The following is an 18179-nucleotide window of genomic DNA, read 5'->3' on the forward strand; positions in this document are numbered from 1 at the left end:
AAAATTTTGGATATTATAATGGTATTATATTAGTATATATATATTGTCTTACTGATGGCTGAAATAATATCGTCGAAAATAAATTACAGGTCGAAAATATTACAGGTTGAAAACATATTACAGGTCGAAAATATTACAGGTCGACTGGGAGGATTAAATTACAGGCTGCACATTAAAATACCTCATTTAGCAACGAAAGCGCTTTTAAAAAGCGCTCTTAAAGGCCCACCTACTAAAGCGCTTCTTTGTAAAAGCGCTGCCAAAGATTAATAAAAAAGCAAAAAAAATAAAAAAAAAGCAACATACTAAAGCGCTTTTGTAAAAGCGCTCTTATAGGGGGGGCTATAAGAGCGCTTTTCTGGAAAAAGCGCTCTTAAAGCCCACCCTATAAGAGCGCTTTTCCAAAAGCGCTTTAGTATGTTGCGTTTTTTTTTTATTTTTTACTCTCACAGGGGGGCCTATAACAGCGCTTTTCTGGAAAAAGCGCACTTAAAGGGGGGCCTACCAGAGCGCTTTTTCCTGAAAAGCGCTCTTAAAGGGGGGCCTACAAGAGCGCTTTTTCCAGAAAAGCGCTCTTATAGGGGGGGCCTACCAGAGCGCTTTCAGAAGCGCTTTTGTAAGCTACGCCAGCGCCACCTTTCACAGCGCTTTTAAGCGCTTTTAAAGGCTATAAAAAGCGCTTTTAAAGCCCTTCCTCGTTGTAGTGAAACCAAACGGTTAGATAATAAATACAAACAAGTCACACAAGTAGCCTTAGGTTTAAAGACTTGCATGGAGTCCAAAGGTAAGTACCCTCCCCACTGAAGTTTAGTTGGCTCATCATGTCCTAAATAAAGATCGGGTTCTAAGGAGCTCATATCATTGACCTTTCTCGAAGGCGCTTATCTCAGTTCGGCAATCGAATCACCAACCGAAAAGGTCCCGAAAGTCCAGTCCATATGAGTGTAGCTTCGAGTATCAACCAACTTCAGTCGGAACCAAAGCCAGCCATCTCGCTACTTTCTAAAAGGCCAAAGTTTAGTTCAACTAAGGTTCTAGTGGCGAATTAGTGCTTAATGACACCACGCGGTAGCCAAGCATTTCCTCGAGTCGGATCCCAAGGAACACCAGGACAAACCAATGTGTCACACTAACGATGGCCATCAGATCAACCACATCAGTATACGCTGTGGAGTCTCCTTGATCTCATGCCATTTACCTAAGGTACTCAGATCCGGGTGTAGGATCTTTCACACAATAACAAACCCAAGCATTTCCCTTAAAAATAAAGCACACAAACAAACAATTAAAAACATTTATAATGAACTAAGCCCTAAGGTAAACCCCTCTTAAAGACTCCCCAGCAGAGTCGCCAGTTCTGTAACACGGTGAACTGACTTTTATTTTTATAGGCAACAATGTTGCGGTAAGCATGAGTCGCTACCGACTTTTATTTTGTCCAATGTTAGGAAAGGTAAAAAGTACAGAAAAATACCTTTTTTGAAAGAAAACGGGCTCGGGGGGTAAGTTATGAAAAGGGAAGGTGCAAGCACCCTTTTCATCCGTAGTTATCTACGGGCTCTTAACTTGCTTAGCTCATGTTTGTTTATTTTGAGTTGAAAAGGGGCATAAGGACTTTAGCGTAAATGCGTAGCCTTAGTTTTTGAAAGAATTTTGGAAAGATGTTTTTAATTGAGCTAGGCAGATTAAGAGCACTACCCTAGATAGTTGATCTTTTTCTATACTTTTTAACGTTCCCAGGACTATCCGTACTATGTAGAAGTAGGTAGTCCTTGTTTATATTGGACGTGTTTAAGGGACATCGAAGGGTCATCGATGGTCATTGAAAGCAACAGGTAGAGGTACCTTTAGCAATATTTGGAGGGACGGTCGTCACTTTTTTGTAGGCAACAATCGAGGATCATCGAGGGACTTATTGACGATTTTGTATCAAGGGACTTTTGCTAATGGGTACCTCTACATTTCGAGGGACACGACCTTATAATCGAAGGCAACCAAGAGGGGCGTATCCTAGAGGTGAGTGCGTGCAAGTGTGTTGCATTCAGTTATTTTTATTTATCTTGGAATTAGGGGTGATCTATGATTGATTTTATCTTTCCATACAATCCTATTAGCCATACATCTAAGCAGTTAATATTTACAGGAATTAAAAATAAGACTCCTACGCTATTACATGGCTTCGGGGTGGGGGATTACAAGTAATAAAATGGGGGATGAAACTAACTATAAATTATTACAATAAACCTAGACGGAAATTAAGGTGGAGATAAAGAGAATAATATATACAAGAGTTATAATGAACTATAAACATCCGCAAGAAAATCCAACGCCTCAATGATAGTACCTCGCAAAAACAAGAATGTTAGCAATGAAGCATAGAATGATACATAATAGATGACAAAAATTGAGCAAGCAATGATCAAAATTAACAAAGACACTAAAGTAATCAATATTAAATCCTAAAAAAAGAAAAGGTAAAAGTTAAAACAAAATATTTTTGGTATATATATATATATATATATATATATATATATATATATATATATATATATATATATATATATATATATATATATATATATATATATATATATATATATAATATTTTTAGTCAATTAAAATAAAGAATTATAATAATAAAAAAAATAAAAATAAAAAAAACTTTTTTTTTTAACACTAAATGGTTATTATATACAAAAAAACTAAAGAAATATTATTTAAAAAATAAAAAATAAAAATAAAAAAATAAAGGTGAGACATAACGTCCACCTCTTTAACTCACTCTTGAAAGAAACTTTTTCATTTATTTATTAATTATAATTACTAAATAAAAGAGGTTGCAAATAAAAAAACAAGGAGATATTATTTGACTTATTAATGAATACTTGGCGTATAATTAATTGAAAATAAAAACAAAATAAAGAAAGGAAAAACGTGAAGCTTAAACTCAGTCTCTCTTTTTCACACCACCAACAAACCTCTAATCTTTCTCCTGCATAACAACAACACAGATCAAAAGAAAACAACAACAATGGTGAGCATAAGAAATATCACGTTTATGGCGGTGACGGTGCACGGTGGATGTAGGACAGCAACACGGTGGTTGCAGGATCGTAACGGAAGTCGCAGGTGGCTCTGCGTGCGTCGGCGGCGGCGGATCGGGTGGCAGTCATCGGTGTTGGTGGTGGTCCTCGTCGGTGGTGATTCGCTATCTGAAGCGGAGGGAGTTACAAATTTGTCTCCGTAAAAGCTTTTTCTCCTTTTCTGCAAAAAAAACAACACAAAGCATATACCAATCGTAATATTTTAGATTTTATTTGATGGTTAATGGAATGTTTTTGTTAGTGTATAAAAGAGAATTTGTTTTTTAGAGGAAAATTGTTGATAGTTTAGAAAAGCTTATGACATTGGTGGTAATTGAAAAGGTGAGATGCAGGAGTCTTGTGCTTTATTTTATTTTTTTGTATTTTCTGGGATATTACTGGTGATGTTTTGAGTTGGGTATGCAGAAGGTTTGTGGTTTTGTTGTTACACGTGAAAGAAGAGAATTTTGTGTCCTCTTTGATGTGTTCTTTCGGTGGGATTATGTGCTGTGTTTGACTTGGGATAATTGGGTTAGTGTATTTTTATGTACAAGAATGGATGGTTGTTAGTTGTGGATTGGAAGTGTCTAATGTGTTTTTTTGTACGTGACCAAAAGAAGAACTATGTGTTGTTAATTTATAGAATGGATAAATGAAGGTTTAAGGCAAGAAACCATGCATTTGATAGTCATGAATGCTAAGAATTCTTTCCTTATTATTTTGAAATATTTCCAACTTCATGAAAACATATTTTTTATGGTGATTAAGGGCCTTGAAGGAGTTTGATTTGCCTTCTATTTGTTAAAATATAAATAATTTAAGAGTAAACTATTATATTTTAAAATAGACTTTAAATCGAATATTTATAAAATTCAGGGTGCCAATGTAAATGAACCCAAGATTTTATAAAAATCCAATTTTTTGAAACAGTTTTGAAATTTCGAAAAGTGTGGGCAAATTTTGGGGTATGACAGTACCCAACTCTCACAACCACATCAGACGGTAGGTTGTAATAGGATTCCATACAAACCCATCCACTAATAACGAGAGGTTGAAGATGAACTTGGTTATATATTAATTCATGGTGTACACCTTGGTTGTTCATGACAGTCCAACACTTTGAGATTTCTTCTTTGTGGTCTTCAACAAATGATGGTTGAATCTCTGGATAACGCTGAAATAATATACGATACTTAATTTGAGTTTTAAGTGAAACAACTTAGCCCATACAGATCTTTGAATACCATTAATTTAATAGAAAATGAAAAATTTCACCTGTGATGAGATCTTTGCTATATCAAAATAACTTATCACCTCGGAGTGTTGAAGATTACCACAAAGCTCCATTTGAAAATGATAATATTGATTTCTAAATTTGTAGCTATGGAGAGGGAGAAGCGATGCAAGTAGCAGTTATGAATTGTTATTGTGCAATATGGGACTTCAGGGAAGCATTCTATTTATTGCTGAAATGGTGTTAGCAGGTCACATGCTGGTAGTCCTTCTATCCATACTAGGTCCACACTTTAACTCAATTATTTTTGTCATTACATGTGCAAACGAATATATTCTTCACATGTCAACAGTGTGGTTTCCTTGCCCATAGCATTTTTTTCCTTGGCCCACACCATTTTTTCTGCTGCCACCCACGTGAGCATGTTAATGAATCTTTTCTTTTGGAGGCATATATGTAACTTTGTTGTTATATAGTATTGTATATTATAATTCTATATTATTATATGAATGAGCATAATAATGAGCAGACTCTTCCCACATAAGTTAAAATAATAGTGTACATTACATGGTGGACCTTATACATCCCCACAAAATTACATCATTCACGTTTACACATCCCCAAAATAACATTTGTTCAGAAAGGGTTGCAACAAAACAACTAATCACTAAGCAGCAGGACACCCATTCACGTTGGTAATTAGCAAAATATCATATTGTAATAGTAAAACTACATACAGCTTCCTAATTAGATTACACCAGCCTATAAGTTTCACCACACCATGCACCGACACATTCACTTTGACGGCTTCTTACGTTTCACTGTAACCATTAACGTATCCGCATCGGGAATCCTCAGACTGAATCCAATTTTGTCGCCGCTTTTGATTTTCCGGTCCCCCACGAACGTGTATCATTCCTTGGAAATAAACCGCTCAGTGCATGTTTTTCTGATGTTACGGTGCAGCACACAGTTGTACTCCATGCCGCGGTCTGAATCATATAGCACAATCGTTTCATGCCCGTCGGTTAGATGCCCTTTCACGACCTTCTGAGGAATTTGCTGCATGTTGGGAAAATGAATTCATGCTAATCAGATCCAGATGGATAATAATATACTATAAAGGAAAATATTTATTATAGTATCTATAACATGTGTACATAGAGTTTTCATCCGTTTTTAATATATTTTCTCCTACTTTGACTTACACACACCAGGAGGTTCATTAAGAGTCAAAATGAATACTTACAAGGAAGTTTCTTGCCGCAACCCTGCTGGACCTTATGGGGCGCCTCCAAACAAGGACCCTACATGCTGAACCAAGCACTTCTTCCTTGACCTCCTTATCATCCCATATATCGTCATTACAACAGCAATGTATATATGCACGTCAGTATGTTTCTTCTGTTATAAACTAAATTACATAAGATGTCCATATAACCAATAACTCGGTAAATCAAAGAATTTTATACAACCATACCACTGCATGGATGAAACTACTCAATATATCTATGTAACACTACCTGCTGAAACTTTCCTGCACCCTATACATTATGAAATAAGACCGAACCTGTGCATGGATGAGATTATTTGCTAAACGTTGGCCACTGATTTGGCATCAACAAACCCTGTGATTTTGCAATAGTTGTTAATAATGATGAGGTTTGCAAAACCTTCCTTTCTCATTAAACTGAATATATGTTTAATTTTTTAATAAATTGTTTTTAAGTTGTTTATAATAATATTATTAAATATAAATTTTTTTCATTTTTTATTGAAATGATAATAAATTAATAAAAACTATTGGGTTTATCTGAATATATGTTTCACACAAATTTTATTTAAAATGGTAGTAAGTTAATAATAAAAATACCAGTTAGAATTATATATGCTTGCCGGAGCCACCCATTGTTTGATATATTATTTAAATCATTTTTATTAATTATTATATATTTAAGAAATATGTTGCGATATGTTGCCGTTTTAAAACCACTAACAAAATCACGTGCTAACTATTAAGCTCAACAAATGAATACGGATGCACTCGACAAAAAATAATTTCATAGATTTATAATTTTAAAACTTATTTTTCCTTACACACCTTTTATTCTACCACCTTAAACATGTTGTAGTAGTGCTATCAACACAAACAAAGCTTAAAGTCAACCAAGCCAAACATGCACAACAAAACAAGTATCATCAAAATGGAAATCCCATAGTCATATCAATCATGTAGTGGAGATAATATATAGTCATTACGATACTCTCCCATGGGTTTTGAAGATAACTGAGTTATACCAAAGTCAACATAGCAAAAAACAAGTAAAAATAAACTTCCAACAAGTAATGCAACATCTGTCCTGAAACTTTCAAAAAAAAAACATAAATAAATTGTATTACGCCCTCCTACAAAACAAACTTCACATCTGATACCACATCACTAACTCTGCTTATCCACGCTCTACGGACACCAAGATCGATTCCACCGGAGGATGTCTAATGCAGAAACGAAGTGTGTCTCCCTTCTGCAGGTTGTGGTCTTTGCAGAAGTCCGACCACATGCCACATAGATACCTATCAACAGTGCCCTCCCTCTTGATCATCTCACAGAAATAGGGAACATCATTGATGCGATCGATCAGGGTTATCCTTGGAATGTTGCCATGGATGCATTCACGAATGACAGCTCTTGGAATAAACTGAAACAAAACAAATCAACACCCATGTTACGAATCTACTTACTATGCAGCATTGTACTTTTTTATTCTAGCTACGGTCATGTGTGACTTACCAAAGCATTCTTTCTCAACTTCTCAGGGTTGTCAACAATCCTGGTCCAGCTAGCCTCTTTCACATGCACCTGTGCTGGAGTGGAACTCCTACATATGTTAAACAAGCTATGGTCATAAAAAACCGTAATTCGCCTGAAATAAATACCATGTATGTATATATATATGCAACGGGATATTCATCGACAATGAATACTTACCTTCTATATTTAGCACGGCTGACACTCCTGCGAGAAACCTCCGGATTGGCTATGTCTTCCTGCACCTCTGCTGGTTTGTCCAAACTGTTTCCAATGACTTTGCTCTTGACTTTCACCCTTTCCGACGTTCTTATGGCTCCAGATTTCCTATAAATATTTGAATGTGAAACAGGATGCGTGAAATGTCCTCATTTGTACTTACTATTCCTTTGATGAATGTATTCTTAAAACTATTTGTCTAACGTATTTTACAACTTATTTACCTCACAGCTTTGGTTGATATGTCGTCCGTTTTTTGCCGGGAACTGAGTTCACCAGGTGCAACCTTTCCAGCCATACAGACTTTCCTCTTCCCTTGGACCCGGATTTTTTCAGCATCTTGGCTCATTGAGTCTGCTACTGCAATTCCCTTTTGGTTTCGCGAACCCGCATTACGTCCATTTCTGCCACACAATGTACATCCAGATAAATCATGCTTAGTATCACAGTTGGTATATATATATATATATATATATATATATATATATATATATATATGTACATCCAGATAAATCATGCTTAGTATCACAGTTGGTATATATATATATATATATATATATATATATATATATATATATATATAAACAAACGTCTATACTGCAGAAGTTGCTTATAACATGTAAAGAAAGAAACCAAAATACCTCCGGGATGAGGAAGCATGAAAAGACGCCCTGTAGACGGCGGCATGATAGCTTCTTTTTCCATTCACTGCAACATTGCCTGACTTCTGTATTTTCCCTTTACTGCTTTCTGGAATTTCAGCATGATCTTCAACATCTTTTCCCAGTTCACCATGTTCTTCTTCATCGGACAGAGGTTCTGGTTTCACCAACGCTGCCTCTATTTCCTCAATGGCATCCATACTTTCTTTTTTCACACGACGACACTCCTCTAACATTTTTTTCAACACATAACTCCGTGTTCGTGCCGGATTCTGTTGGATTTCAACCGGACGACCTTCATCCCTGCAAAATAACAGATATTTTAATAAATAGTAAACTTCTCCTCAACGATATGTGATCATTACATAACATCCTTGATAACAGTGATACTTTTCTAAGATGAACTACGCCGTTGAAGGTTCAATAATATTTGGACATGGAAAGGGAATGAATAACTACTAAAGCAAAACTATGGCCCCTAAGACTACATGCAAGCTCAACTGAAACCCTAAATCGAACAGATACCATCTAACCTTGATGTAGCGGTGTTAACCGTAGCTTCCGATCGTTTGACTGATTCCATTCCGTTCAACACTCTTGCTCCGATGACTTTCGCTTGCAACGTTTTTACCGTCTCCAACTATGTTGGCCGGAGAAAGTGTTAACAACAGAGAGTATTCTGAGGGAGTAGTCTGAGAGACAATTGTGTTATGTTGGTTTCCTATAGGCAATTGTGTTTCCCAGGCGTTTAATGTTTGCGTTTCCAAAGTTGTTTTAATAAGGGAAATATCTAACGTCTATTCCCTTACTCTGTTTTACTTCCAAGTTTTTTTATTCTTTATAGACTAAATTAATTTTATATAGGGTTTAGCTATTAAATGGGTTTCTAATGAAATATTTTTGTTCTTATATTTACTACTCCCTATTATTTTTTATTGATTTAAAATGGTCTTGGTAATAGTTCTCTTCAATTACCACATAATTTGTTTATTCCAATCTATAAATTTGTATTTATTTTTAATAAAATTCAAATATTATAAAATGAAAGTTTTTTTTCACAATAAAAAAAAATTCTAAGTTTGTACTTTGGATTCTTCCTCTACATTTAAAAAAAAATTACATTTTTTAAATATCAATTATACATCTGAAAAGAACGAATGCGCGTCACACACCAGAACCCGTGCACACGCACGAGTTAGTTACTAGTATTTTCTAAAAGATTGTGGTTAAGCTCACATTGCATAATCATAGACACTTATATGCTGAAAACCAAACGGAATCAGTCTCATTCTATTTTAAATTAATCTGATAGTGATGATTGACATATGTGATAGGAAACTCAAAGTTGATATATTAATCATTCGATATTTTTCATATATGATAGTGATGATTGACATTATTATCGTGTAGACTGTCAAAATGGTGTATATATGATGTAACAATTATATTTTGATCTATTTATTTTGGCAACTACATTGAACTAGTAGACATTATCATTTGCATACCGTAAACCCTGTGTGGCTCCGCCCCTAGCCTCGGGTGTAGCCGGTGTAATCTCATGGGCACTGGCATAAGAAGCTTGTTCAGAAATGGGAGAATCGGAAGAAACTTGTTGAGACATGGTCCTGTCGTGGCTTAAATAAAAAGAAAATACAATATTAATAATTATGTAATATTACTATCAAAATTTACGAACAACATACACAACTTTTATGTCGCAAGAAAATAGATGGATAAAGTCATGTTGTTGGGGTTGAAAATTACTTAATATTACTATTAAAACAAATTGTTGAGTGTATTACGTCCTACTTTTTTTTGTTCAAAAACATATATATATATATATATATATATATATATATATATATATATATATATATATATATATATATATATATATATTCTTTACAATAATGAGACGATAAAGATCAAACTGCCATGTCATAAACTACCACAAATACCAATTTGGATCCTCGGCATCGATATGTATGCAGCCATCTCTACTGCAATATTTAAACCATTTGATATGTTTTTTTTAACAAGCAACCGCTTCATATGTAAAGGCTTGTTTCAATTTATTTATCAACAATATACATAGTCTATTTTCCTCTTTTTCTATATTGACTTTTGGTGTGAGTTTTTTTACTACATAAATTTAAATTTAAATGTGCATAGTTATATATTTAATGTTTAATAAATTGTAACAAAATATATTTAAAAATAAAAGTATCATGTTCTTTTTTAGGGGGCATAGTCCGACCAAATTCTAAATTAAAGCTAATTTTTTTTGTTAAACTAGTTAAAAGGTTAATGGTTAAATATATATATATATATATATATTTTTAATCTAAGTTAATCTTTATTGATTACTATAGTCACACTAACATCAGCTTATATTCTATGTAAGTTTTTTTAAAATGTGATATAATTAATTACACTTTAAAATATTATTACCTTTATATTTTAGTATTTAAAATATTAAAAAAATATTCTAAATTTATTTAGTGAGTACTCTCAATGGTAGGACGTTTTTATATTTATATTTTGAGTTAAATGTATTATTTTATATCTATTAAAATACAAATTGACATTTTAAATTAAAAGGTTTGTTTTAAACTTTTTTAACTTAAATTAAATTAAATAGTTTAATAAAGTTAATTATTAAAAAATTAAGTTAATGATATTTTAACATCTAGACGATAATACAATATAAATATATAAACATTGTGACATGTGATTATAGAAAACAGTAAGATTAAGATGGATGAAAAAACATGTTTAATTTTTATTGAATATATTTGGGTTTATTTGTAGTCACAACAATTTTTTATTAAATTTCAAATGTTAATAATATTTTACAATCTAATAATGTCAAATTATATTAAAAACAATACGAATTAAGATGGATAAAAAAAATGTTAAACCATTAACTATTTTAAATAGAATTTGGTTTTACTATGCAAAAACAAAACATGGTATAATTTTCTTTTTAATAATTTGTCAAATTTTTTTTATTACATATTACCTTGCTAATGGCTAATAGTAGTTGGAAATTAAAAAAAGTATGGCACTCACTTTCATAAGCTAATATGTTAAAATATTATAAAATTAGACTCATAAAAAAATACATCGTTAACATATTATAAAATTAGACTCATAAAAAAATACATCGTCTCATATGTCACTTGAACCTGCATGACGTACGTGCTAGCTGGTAGTATTGACTCACTAACAACACAAAACTAGCCCTTTTTTTGCTGGTAGTATTGACTCACTAACAACACAAAACTAGCCCTTTTTTTGAGTAACTGTAAGTGTATTAAACACTGGAAATGAGCTTCTTTTTTTTTTTAACTGTAAGTGTATTAAACACTGGAAATGAGCATAAGTTATACAACAAAACATAAAAACAGAAACAGAAACAAAATTAGATTTCAAGCAAGTAAATACACTTAAAACAACAAAACATAAAAACAGAAACAGAAACAAAATTATATTTCAAGCAAGTAAATCCACTTAAAACAAGGTTTTCAATCACATGCTCAGAGTGTAATATTCAATAGTTTTATCTCAACAGCCAATTTGATGAGGCACCAAGTCCTCAACTCCCACAAGGCAATTTGATGACTAGAACTAACATGAATCATGGTTTGTTACTTTACTGTATATAAAATTACCTTGTGTTTCGTTCAAGTTGGATCTCCAATTTGGGTGGTGAAATCCTTCTGATCTGTATGAATTAGAAATTCATTTAATACTCAATTAGAACTATACAAATTCCAGAATCCAAATCTGTTAAAATAACATAGATAATATAACGGGAAGAACAAGGTCATATTAGCTTTAATTTGAATTTCCTTAATGTAAGAACAAATCATAAATGATATTCTCAAAAGAATGAGTGTACACACTGCAAAACTTTATACCTAGGTTGGAATCGCAAAGATGGAGAGAGACAAGAAAAGATCATATCTAAACCTAACCTTACATATGCATTTAAATAATAGTAAGAAATGAACAATACAAGATGAACATTGTGAGACAACTTACGAGAATCGTGAACCGCAAAACGAGGATCTGAAATGAGCACAAAGGGAGATATAAACGTGAATACGTGATGAATGGGAAGGAATCGAATAAGTACATAAAGAATAAGGAGCCATATGGAAAAAATGAAGTTACTTACTGTACCGAAGAGAGCCTAAGCCACAAATGATGATCTGATCCTTGAGATATAATAAACAGAGGAAATGAAAGTGATGAACTTGAAGAGTTTTTAAAGTGAGAAGTTTGTTGGGAGGAGAGATGAATATATGGAGATCAAAGTAATGAACTTGAAGAGTTTTTAAAGTGAGAAGTTTGCTGGGAGGAGAGGTGAATTTATGGAGATCAAAGTGATGAACTTGTGGGTTCGGAGGAGAGTTGAAGATAAAATTTTCCATGGTCAAATGGATTGCCTCTTCTAGCTAATTCAAACAACAATATACCAATGTGATGTTTGGTTAATAGTAGATAGCTTTAATAAAAGAAGATGAAAAATTCATATCAGTACAAATGAAGAAACGTACACTCTCACACACCAACATCATCACATTATATTTTATCAAACACTTCTATCACCAGAGGGACCAATTCATAGAATGCATGTTTTTGAGGAAAAAGCGGCCCTTGTTATAGAGTGCTCTTTCTCTTCTTTTTATTCTAAACAAAGTAGATAGATTTTTCTTTTGTCACCAAAAGAACTGCGCGTGATTCTCTTTTTCTCCACTCCCTACATTTGGACATCATCATTTTCTTAAATTCACATGTCAATTTATCGATCATATTTAATTTAATTTAAAAAATTTAAAACAAACCTTTTAATTTAATGTTAATTTGTATTTTAATAGATATAAAATAATACATTTAACTCAAAATATAAATATAAAAACGTCCTACCATTGAGACTACTCACTAAATAAATTTATAATATTTTTTAATATTTTAAATATTAAAATATAAATTTAATAATATTTTAAAGTCTAATTATATCACATTTTTTAAAAATTACAAAATATAAGCTGATGTTATTGTGACTATAGTAATCAATAATATAAGAAATTGCATATTTATGTATTTGGATGCTCTAAAAAAGATGGAGAAAGAGAAGTGAAGTTTTCCTATTAAGAAGTTTCGAGGTGGAGGCGTGCCTGACATAGCACTCTTTATTGACATGCTTTGCTTTGTGATGGAGAAACCTAGCACAAAGTTTAAAAAGACTCAGACATAATTAACACCGGGAAGGACACCTAGAAAACAACTCAAGAAAGCAATATACACCAAACTAAGAACACCACACCACCTAAGAACACCCACATCCATGTCACCCAATTTGGTGGTGTAAATGGACCTCATCCAATATAATATATTATTTCATGTTTTTCAATTACTTAAACCACCCAATTATATTTTTTAAATATCCATACCACTCTTCTAAAATTTTAAAATGGATCCCACTAAACTCTTAATATATTCTAAATTTATATTTTACATTAGTATATAAATATATAATTTAAACAAGTTAATTCAACTATATCAAAATGTAATAAAAAAACACAACATATATTAAAAATAAATTAAAAAATGACCGTTTGAAAATTATACAAGTTTTACCGTTGAAAAATAAAACTGTAATATTTAATGTTGCAACTATCACATTTATTGTTATAGATTAATTGTGCTCTGCAAAGCCACTTTCAAAAAATAAAGCCACGCATAAACTGTCCAAAAGTAGATTTTTTTACTCATGTGCCACAAAAATGAAACAAAAATACCAATATGCCATGAAATGAAAAAAAATACCAGTTTGCCACACTTTCCTTTGGGGTCCGTCCAGGGGTTGGCCGGACTGATGAAGCACTTTTTTCTCCTGTTGGGGTCCGGTTAGGGGTTGGTTGGACTCTAACTAGTCCGTTTTTTTTTTTTGTTTTTTTAATTGATTTAAATGTTTTATTAATTATAATAAATGTTTTTTATTAGTTATAATGATTAAAATATAATTAAAAATGTAAAAAATATTATAATAAATAAAAAAATAATTTTTTTATTATAAATAATGATTAAAATACAATAAAAAACATTATAATATAATAAAAAAAATTATTTGCCAATAAATTTTTTTTAATTGAATTTAAGAATTTATTAATTATAAAAATTGTTTTTTATTATAATTAATGATTAAAATATAATAAAAAATTAAAATATTTATTTTATTTAATACATAAACGGGTACAAGGAAAAAAAGCCTATTTTTTCTTCTTTGGTTGGACCATATGTCCCCCAGTGAGACATTTTTTGGGTATCTTTGGTCTCGTACCCCTACATAACGGTTGATCATTGTTTGGTGGAGGTTGCCTTTGTGGAGAATCGTCGCTTGAAAGATCTTACTTATAGGCAATGTGGTTGTACAATATTACTTATAGGCAAAAAAATAATAAGAAAATATATGTCCTCGTCCATCTATTGGCCGAACCTACACATGCTCGTCCATCTATTGGCCGAACCTACACATGTTCGTCCAACCCGTGACTTACTCATATTTTTAATAATTAAAATAGAATTTTTTTAATTTTTTATTATATTTTAATCATTAATTATAATAAAAAAATAATTTTTATAATTAATAAATCCTTAAATTCAATTAAAAAAAATTTATTGGCAAATAATTTTTTTTATTATATTATAATGTTTTTTATTATATTTTATTGTATTTTAATCATTATTTATAATAAAAAAAATTATTTTTTTATTTATTATAATTTTTTTTACATTTTTAATTATATTTTAATCATTATAACTAATAAAAAACATTTATTATAATTAATAAAACATTTAAATCAATTAAAAAAACAAAAAAAAAAACGGACTAGTTAGAGTCCAACCAACCCCTGGCCGGACCACAACAGGAAAAAAAGTGTTTCATCAGTCCGGCCAACCCCTGGACGGACCCCAAAGAAAAGTGTGGCAAACTGGTATTTTTTTTTCATTTCATGGCATATTGGTATTTTTGTTTATTTTTGTGGCACATGAGTAAAAAAATCCCAAAAGTAAAACTTACTGACACAATTTTCTTGAATTTGGTGAAACACCCACTGATTGGTCTAACAGGTCACCTTCTACTCAATTAATGTTCTGCAGAAAACAGCAAATGAGTTAGTACAAGTTAGGTCCGACCGAACCCGGTTCACCCGTTGAAAAAACCAACACTTCGGACGGTTAAGTTTGAGCTCACGGGTCTGCAAGTGGTTTTATTCAGTCTGACACCGACCGAAAGTTACATTTATTTCTTCCAGTAGATTGCTTTATATGCTACTAGTACTCCATTATTACTATATGTGTAGTTGACACATTTTAATATAAATACTTTATACTAGGCATCCCATCAATTTAGTCTTGATACCCATGTGACTATCATTATTTTTTATTTGTTTCAAATTTATTTTTTAACTTAATTACCTTACATTTTATCTTCTCATCTTCTCCAAGTTTCTCTTTCCTCTCTCTTTACATCAAACACAGTCCAACTTCCTTTATTTTTAAATTAAGATTAATTAACCTCTTATGGTAAATATAGATGTTTATTGAGTTTAACATAATTTTTTATATTAACATAGCATGTTTCATTTTATATTAAAAGATATTCCTTTTGCTTTTAAATTTTTTAAATTAATTTATAAGGAAAAATTCTAAACAAAAACATCTTAATAAGTCACGATTAATTTCATACCTATAAAAGTAATTTCATATTAAAAAAAAATTAGAATTCATGAAGCATACGAGGCTACCATAGGTTATTACTACCAGTCACATTTTTTTAAGAGGCAAAAAGAAGTTTATTTACTAACGAGAAGCTAGACTAGCATAAGTGTCATACCCCAAAATTTGCCCATGGTATTTTGACTCACATGACTTTCTAATTCACAAGGTTGTACAAGAATTGAGCATACTCATCCTTCTCCTAGGCAAAAGGGCCCCGATTAGGGTTTTGTTTCTTCTCAATGAAAAGAGATTTTTGACACCTCAAGTGGACTTCATGGTTTCCCATATGCTTCAAAGGATCCCTATTTTTATGATATTTATTTATTTTATTTGGATTTTATTTATTTAAAATCTAAATAAATCAAGTAAAATATAAAGATATTTGATTTAATTCATGAGGTTTTATTTTAATCATCCAAAGGGCCCATAAGATCAAATATTATTTATTCCATGTTTTTGTTTCACTTATAGTTGATTTTATTTATTTAATTTCAATAAAAATCAAATAAAATCATGGATGAATAATGAGAAATATTATGTGATGGATTCCATAAATATTTGATCAATTTAAATTGATTGAGAAGACCAATAATACGTGGAAAGAGCATGGAAATAGAATGCAATCCAAGAAAGAAAGTTTTAATACAAAAATGAAGTCAAATATTTTTCAATCAAAAGGCTTGATTCTTTCCATAAGAGTTAACCTAATTCTATGGTCATATATATGCACAAACATTACACAAGAGGGGGGGACAAAAAAAAAAGAACGTAAGGAGCTGCCACAAAAGCTAGGGTTTTATTCCAAAATTCTCAAACAAACTTGCACCACCAAATCTTCATCTACAACCGTTCCTCAGAAGCTTAAAAGAGTTCTACCGTGTTCCTGAGGTAACATAAAGTGGGATTGAATCATTCACCACGCCTGAATGCTGTTAAAAAACGTGTTCCATGTGTTACATATTCATGCATTATTTCAAGTTCTCATATCTCACGTTTTAATTTATTTCAATTGAATCTAACTTGTTTTACGAGTTCATGGGACGTTTTAGAAGGGACATGAGTCTTTGGTTCAAAGCTTTAACGTGAGAATTGCGAGCTGCCATGGCTAGGGCTCGACGGAGGAAAGTCTTCGTTTTGCATGATCCAAGCGGATTCAATCCAAAATAATGTCACCAATAGATTCGTGGCATGTCATTTGTTAGATCTGGGTAACCTTTCTTCTTGGTCATGTTGTTTTCTTGCAGGTTTAAGAAGTTACAGCCATAGCCGCGATTTCCCTAAGAAAATCCGCAGGAAAAAACCATGGCAAAAGTTGCAGCTATATCCGCAGGGAAGAAGGTTGGAGATGATGAACAGGGACTGATACATGTACCTACGCGTGTGATGCTGCAATTGGTGGGCCAACCAATTCAAACCTCTCTCCGTACGCGTGTGGCCTTACTATTCGCCAGTCAACCACCCATGAATCCTTTTCCATCTGCGATTGGTTTCTCCAAGGCGCTTGGGACCCACACGTTTGACTTTTCAAAATTTTCAATTATGATTTTCTTTATATTTATTGTATATTTGTTGTTCAATCAACAGAACAAAAGCACAGCACAGTTGGTTGCAGGATGTTCATACGTGAGGGTAGGGGGTTCGAACCCCACTTCTTGCAATATATCCCAAATGTTTTTGCCCTGTTTGAATCAAAGATCCAGCACAAGTGTCCAGCGAACGCCCACGGTGCACTTTCGCCACATTTACCCTCAGATCTTCACGCAGTCAGATCCAACGCCCATGGACACGCGCCCTCACCATACATCCTCAGAGTCTATCCACAGGGGATCCAGCGCCCCACTTATCTTGTTGTGTGCTTTCTTTGTTTTTTTGTTTAGTTTAATTTGTTTGTTTTAATTAATTGTTAATTAACTTCTAACCACAAAAACTAACACTTTTTTTTAACACAAACTAAAAATACAAAAAAATTAGATTTAGGTTTAATTAGTTTAATAGTTTTTAATTAACTTAGTAATTAGGATTTATTAATTTAACTTTGATTTTAAGAATTAGTTTTTTTTAACCTAGCGTTTATTTAATTAATTTAGGAATAACAAATTAGACTTAGTTTTATTTTCGCCTATTCACGATTCTCTTCTCATCTCAAACTCCTTTGAATGGCGCATGATTGATTATTGATTTATTTAAATTCCTGTTATTTAAATATTAGAAATCGATGTATAGGTTGCAAGGATATTTTTGTAATAGCGTAGATTCATGTTTCCGCATTTACTTTCCGCACATTATAACTGCTACTATTATCTGTTTAGATGTATGCTTAGGATTGTATGGCAAGATAAAATCAATCACTATCTAACTTTAACTCAAGATAAATAAAT

The 18179-nt window shown here is 32.1% G+C and overlaps 1 protein-coding gene and 1 long non-coding RNA gene across 2 annotated transcripts in view; both read right to left on the bottom strand.

The window, feature by feature from the left end:
• LOC131651184 (uncharacterized) overlaps positions 1 to 4492 on the bottom strand; it is a 56850-nt gene extending 52358 nt beyond the window's left edge. The window contains exons 1-2 of the mRNA XM_058920849.1: positions 4359 to 4492; positions 4061 to 4257 (exon numbers count right to left, since the gene is read on the bottom strand). Coding sequence (XP_058776832.1) covers positions 4061 to 4257; positions 4359 to 4430 — 269 coding nt within the window. The 5' untranslated portion in view covers positions 4431 to 4492. The remainder of the gene's footprint in view (positions 1 to 4060; positions 4258 to 4358) is intronic.
• Positions 4493 to 9520: 5028 nt separating this feature from the next.
• LOC131646253 (uncharacterized) lies at positions 9521 to 12338 on the bottom strand. Its single transcript, XR_009297374.1, has 4 exons — positions 12191 to 12338; positions 12055 to 12081; positions 11682 to 11734; positions 9521 to 9641 (listed from the first exon to the last, which is right to left on the bottom strand). It is a non-coding gene; the product is annotated as an uncharacterized LOC131646253 (long non-coding RNA).
• Between the last annotated feature and the right edge of the window lie 5841 nt (positions 12339 to 18179).

The sequence above is a fragment of the Vicia villosa genome, linkage group LG2, assembly GCF_029867415.1.
Source record: "Vicia villosa cultivar HV-30 ecotype Madison, WI linkage group LG2, Vvil1.0, whole genome shotgun sequence".
Taxonomy (NCBI): domain Eukaryota; kingdom Viridiplantae; phylum Streptophyta; class Magnoliopsida; order Fabales; family Fabaceae; genus Vicia; species Vicia villosa.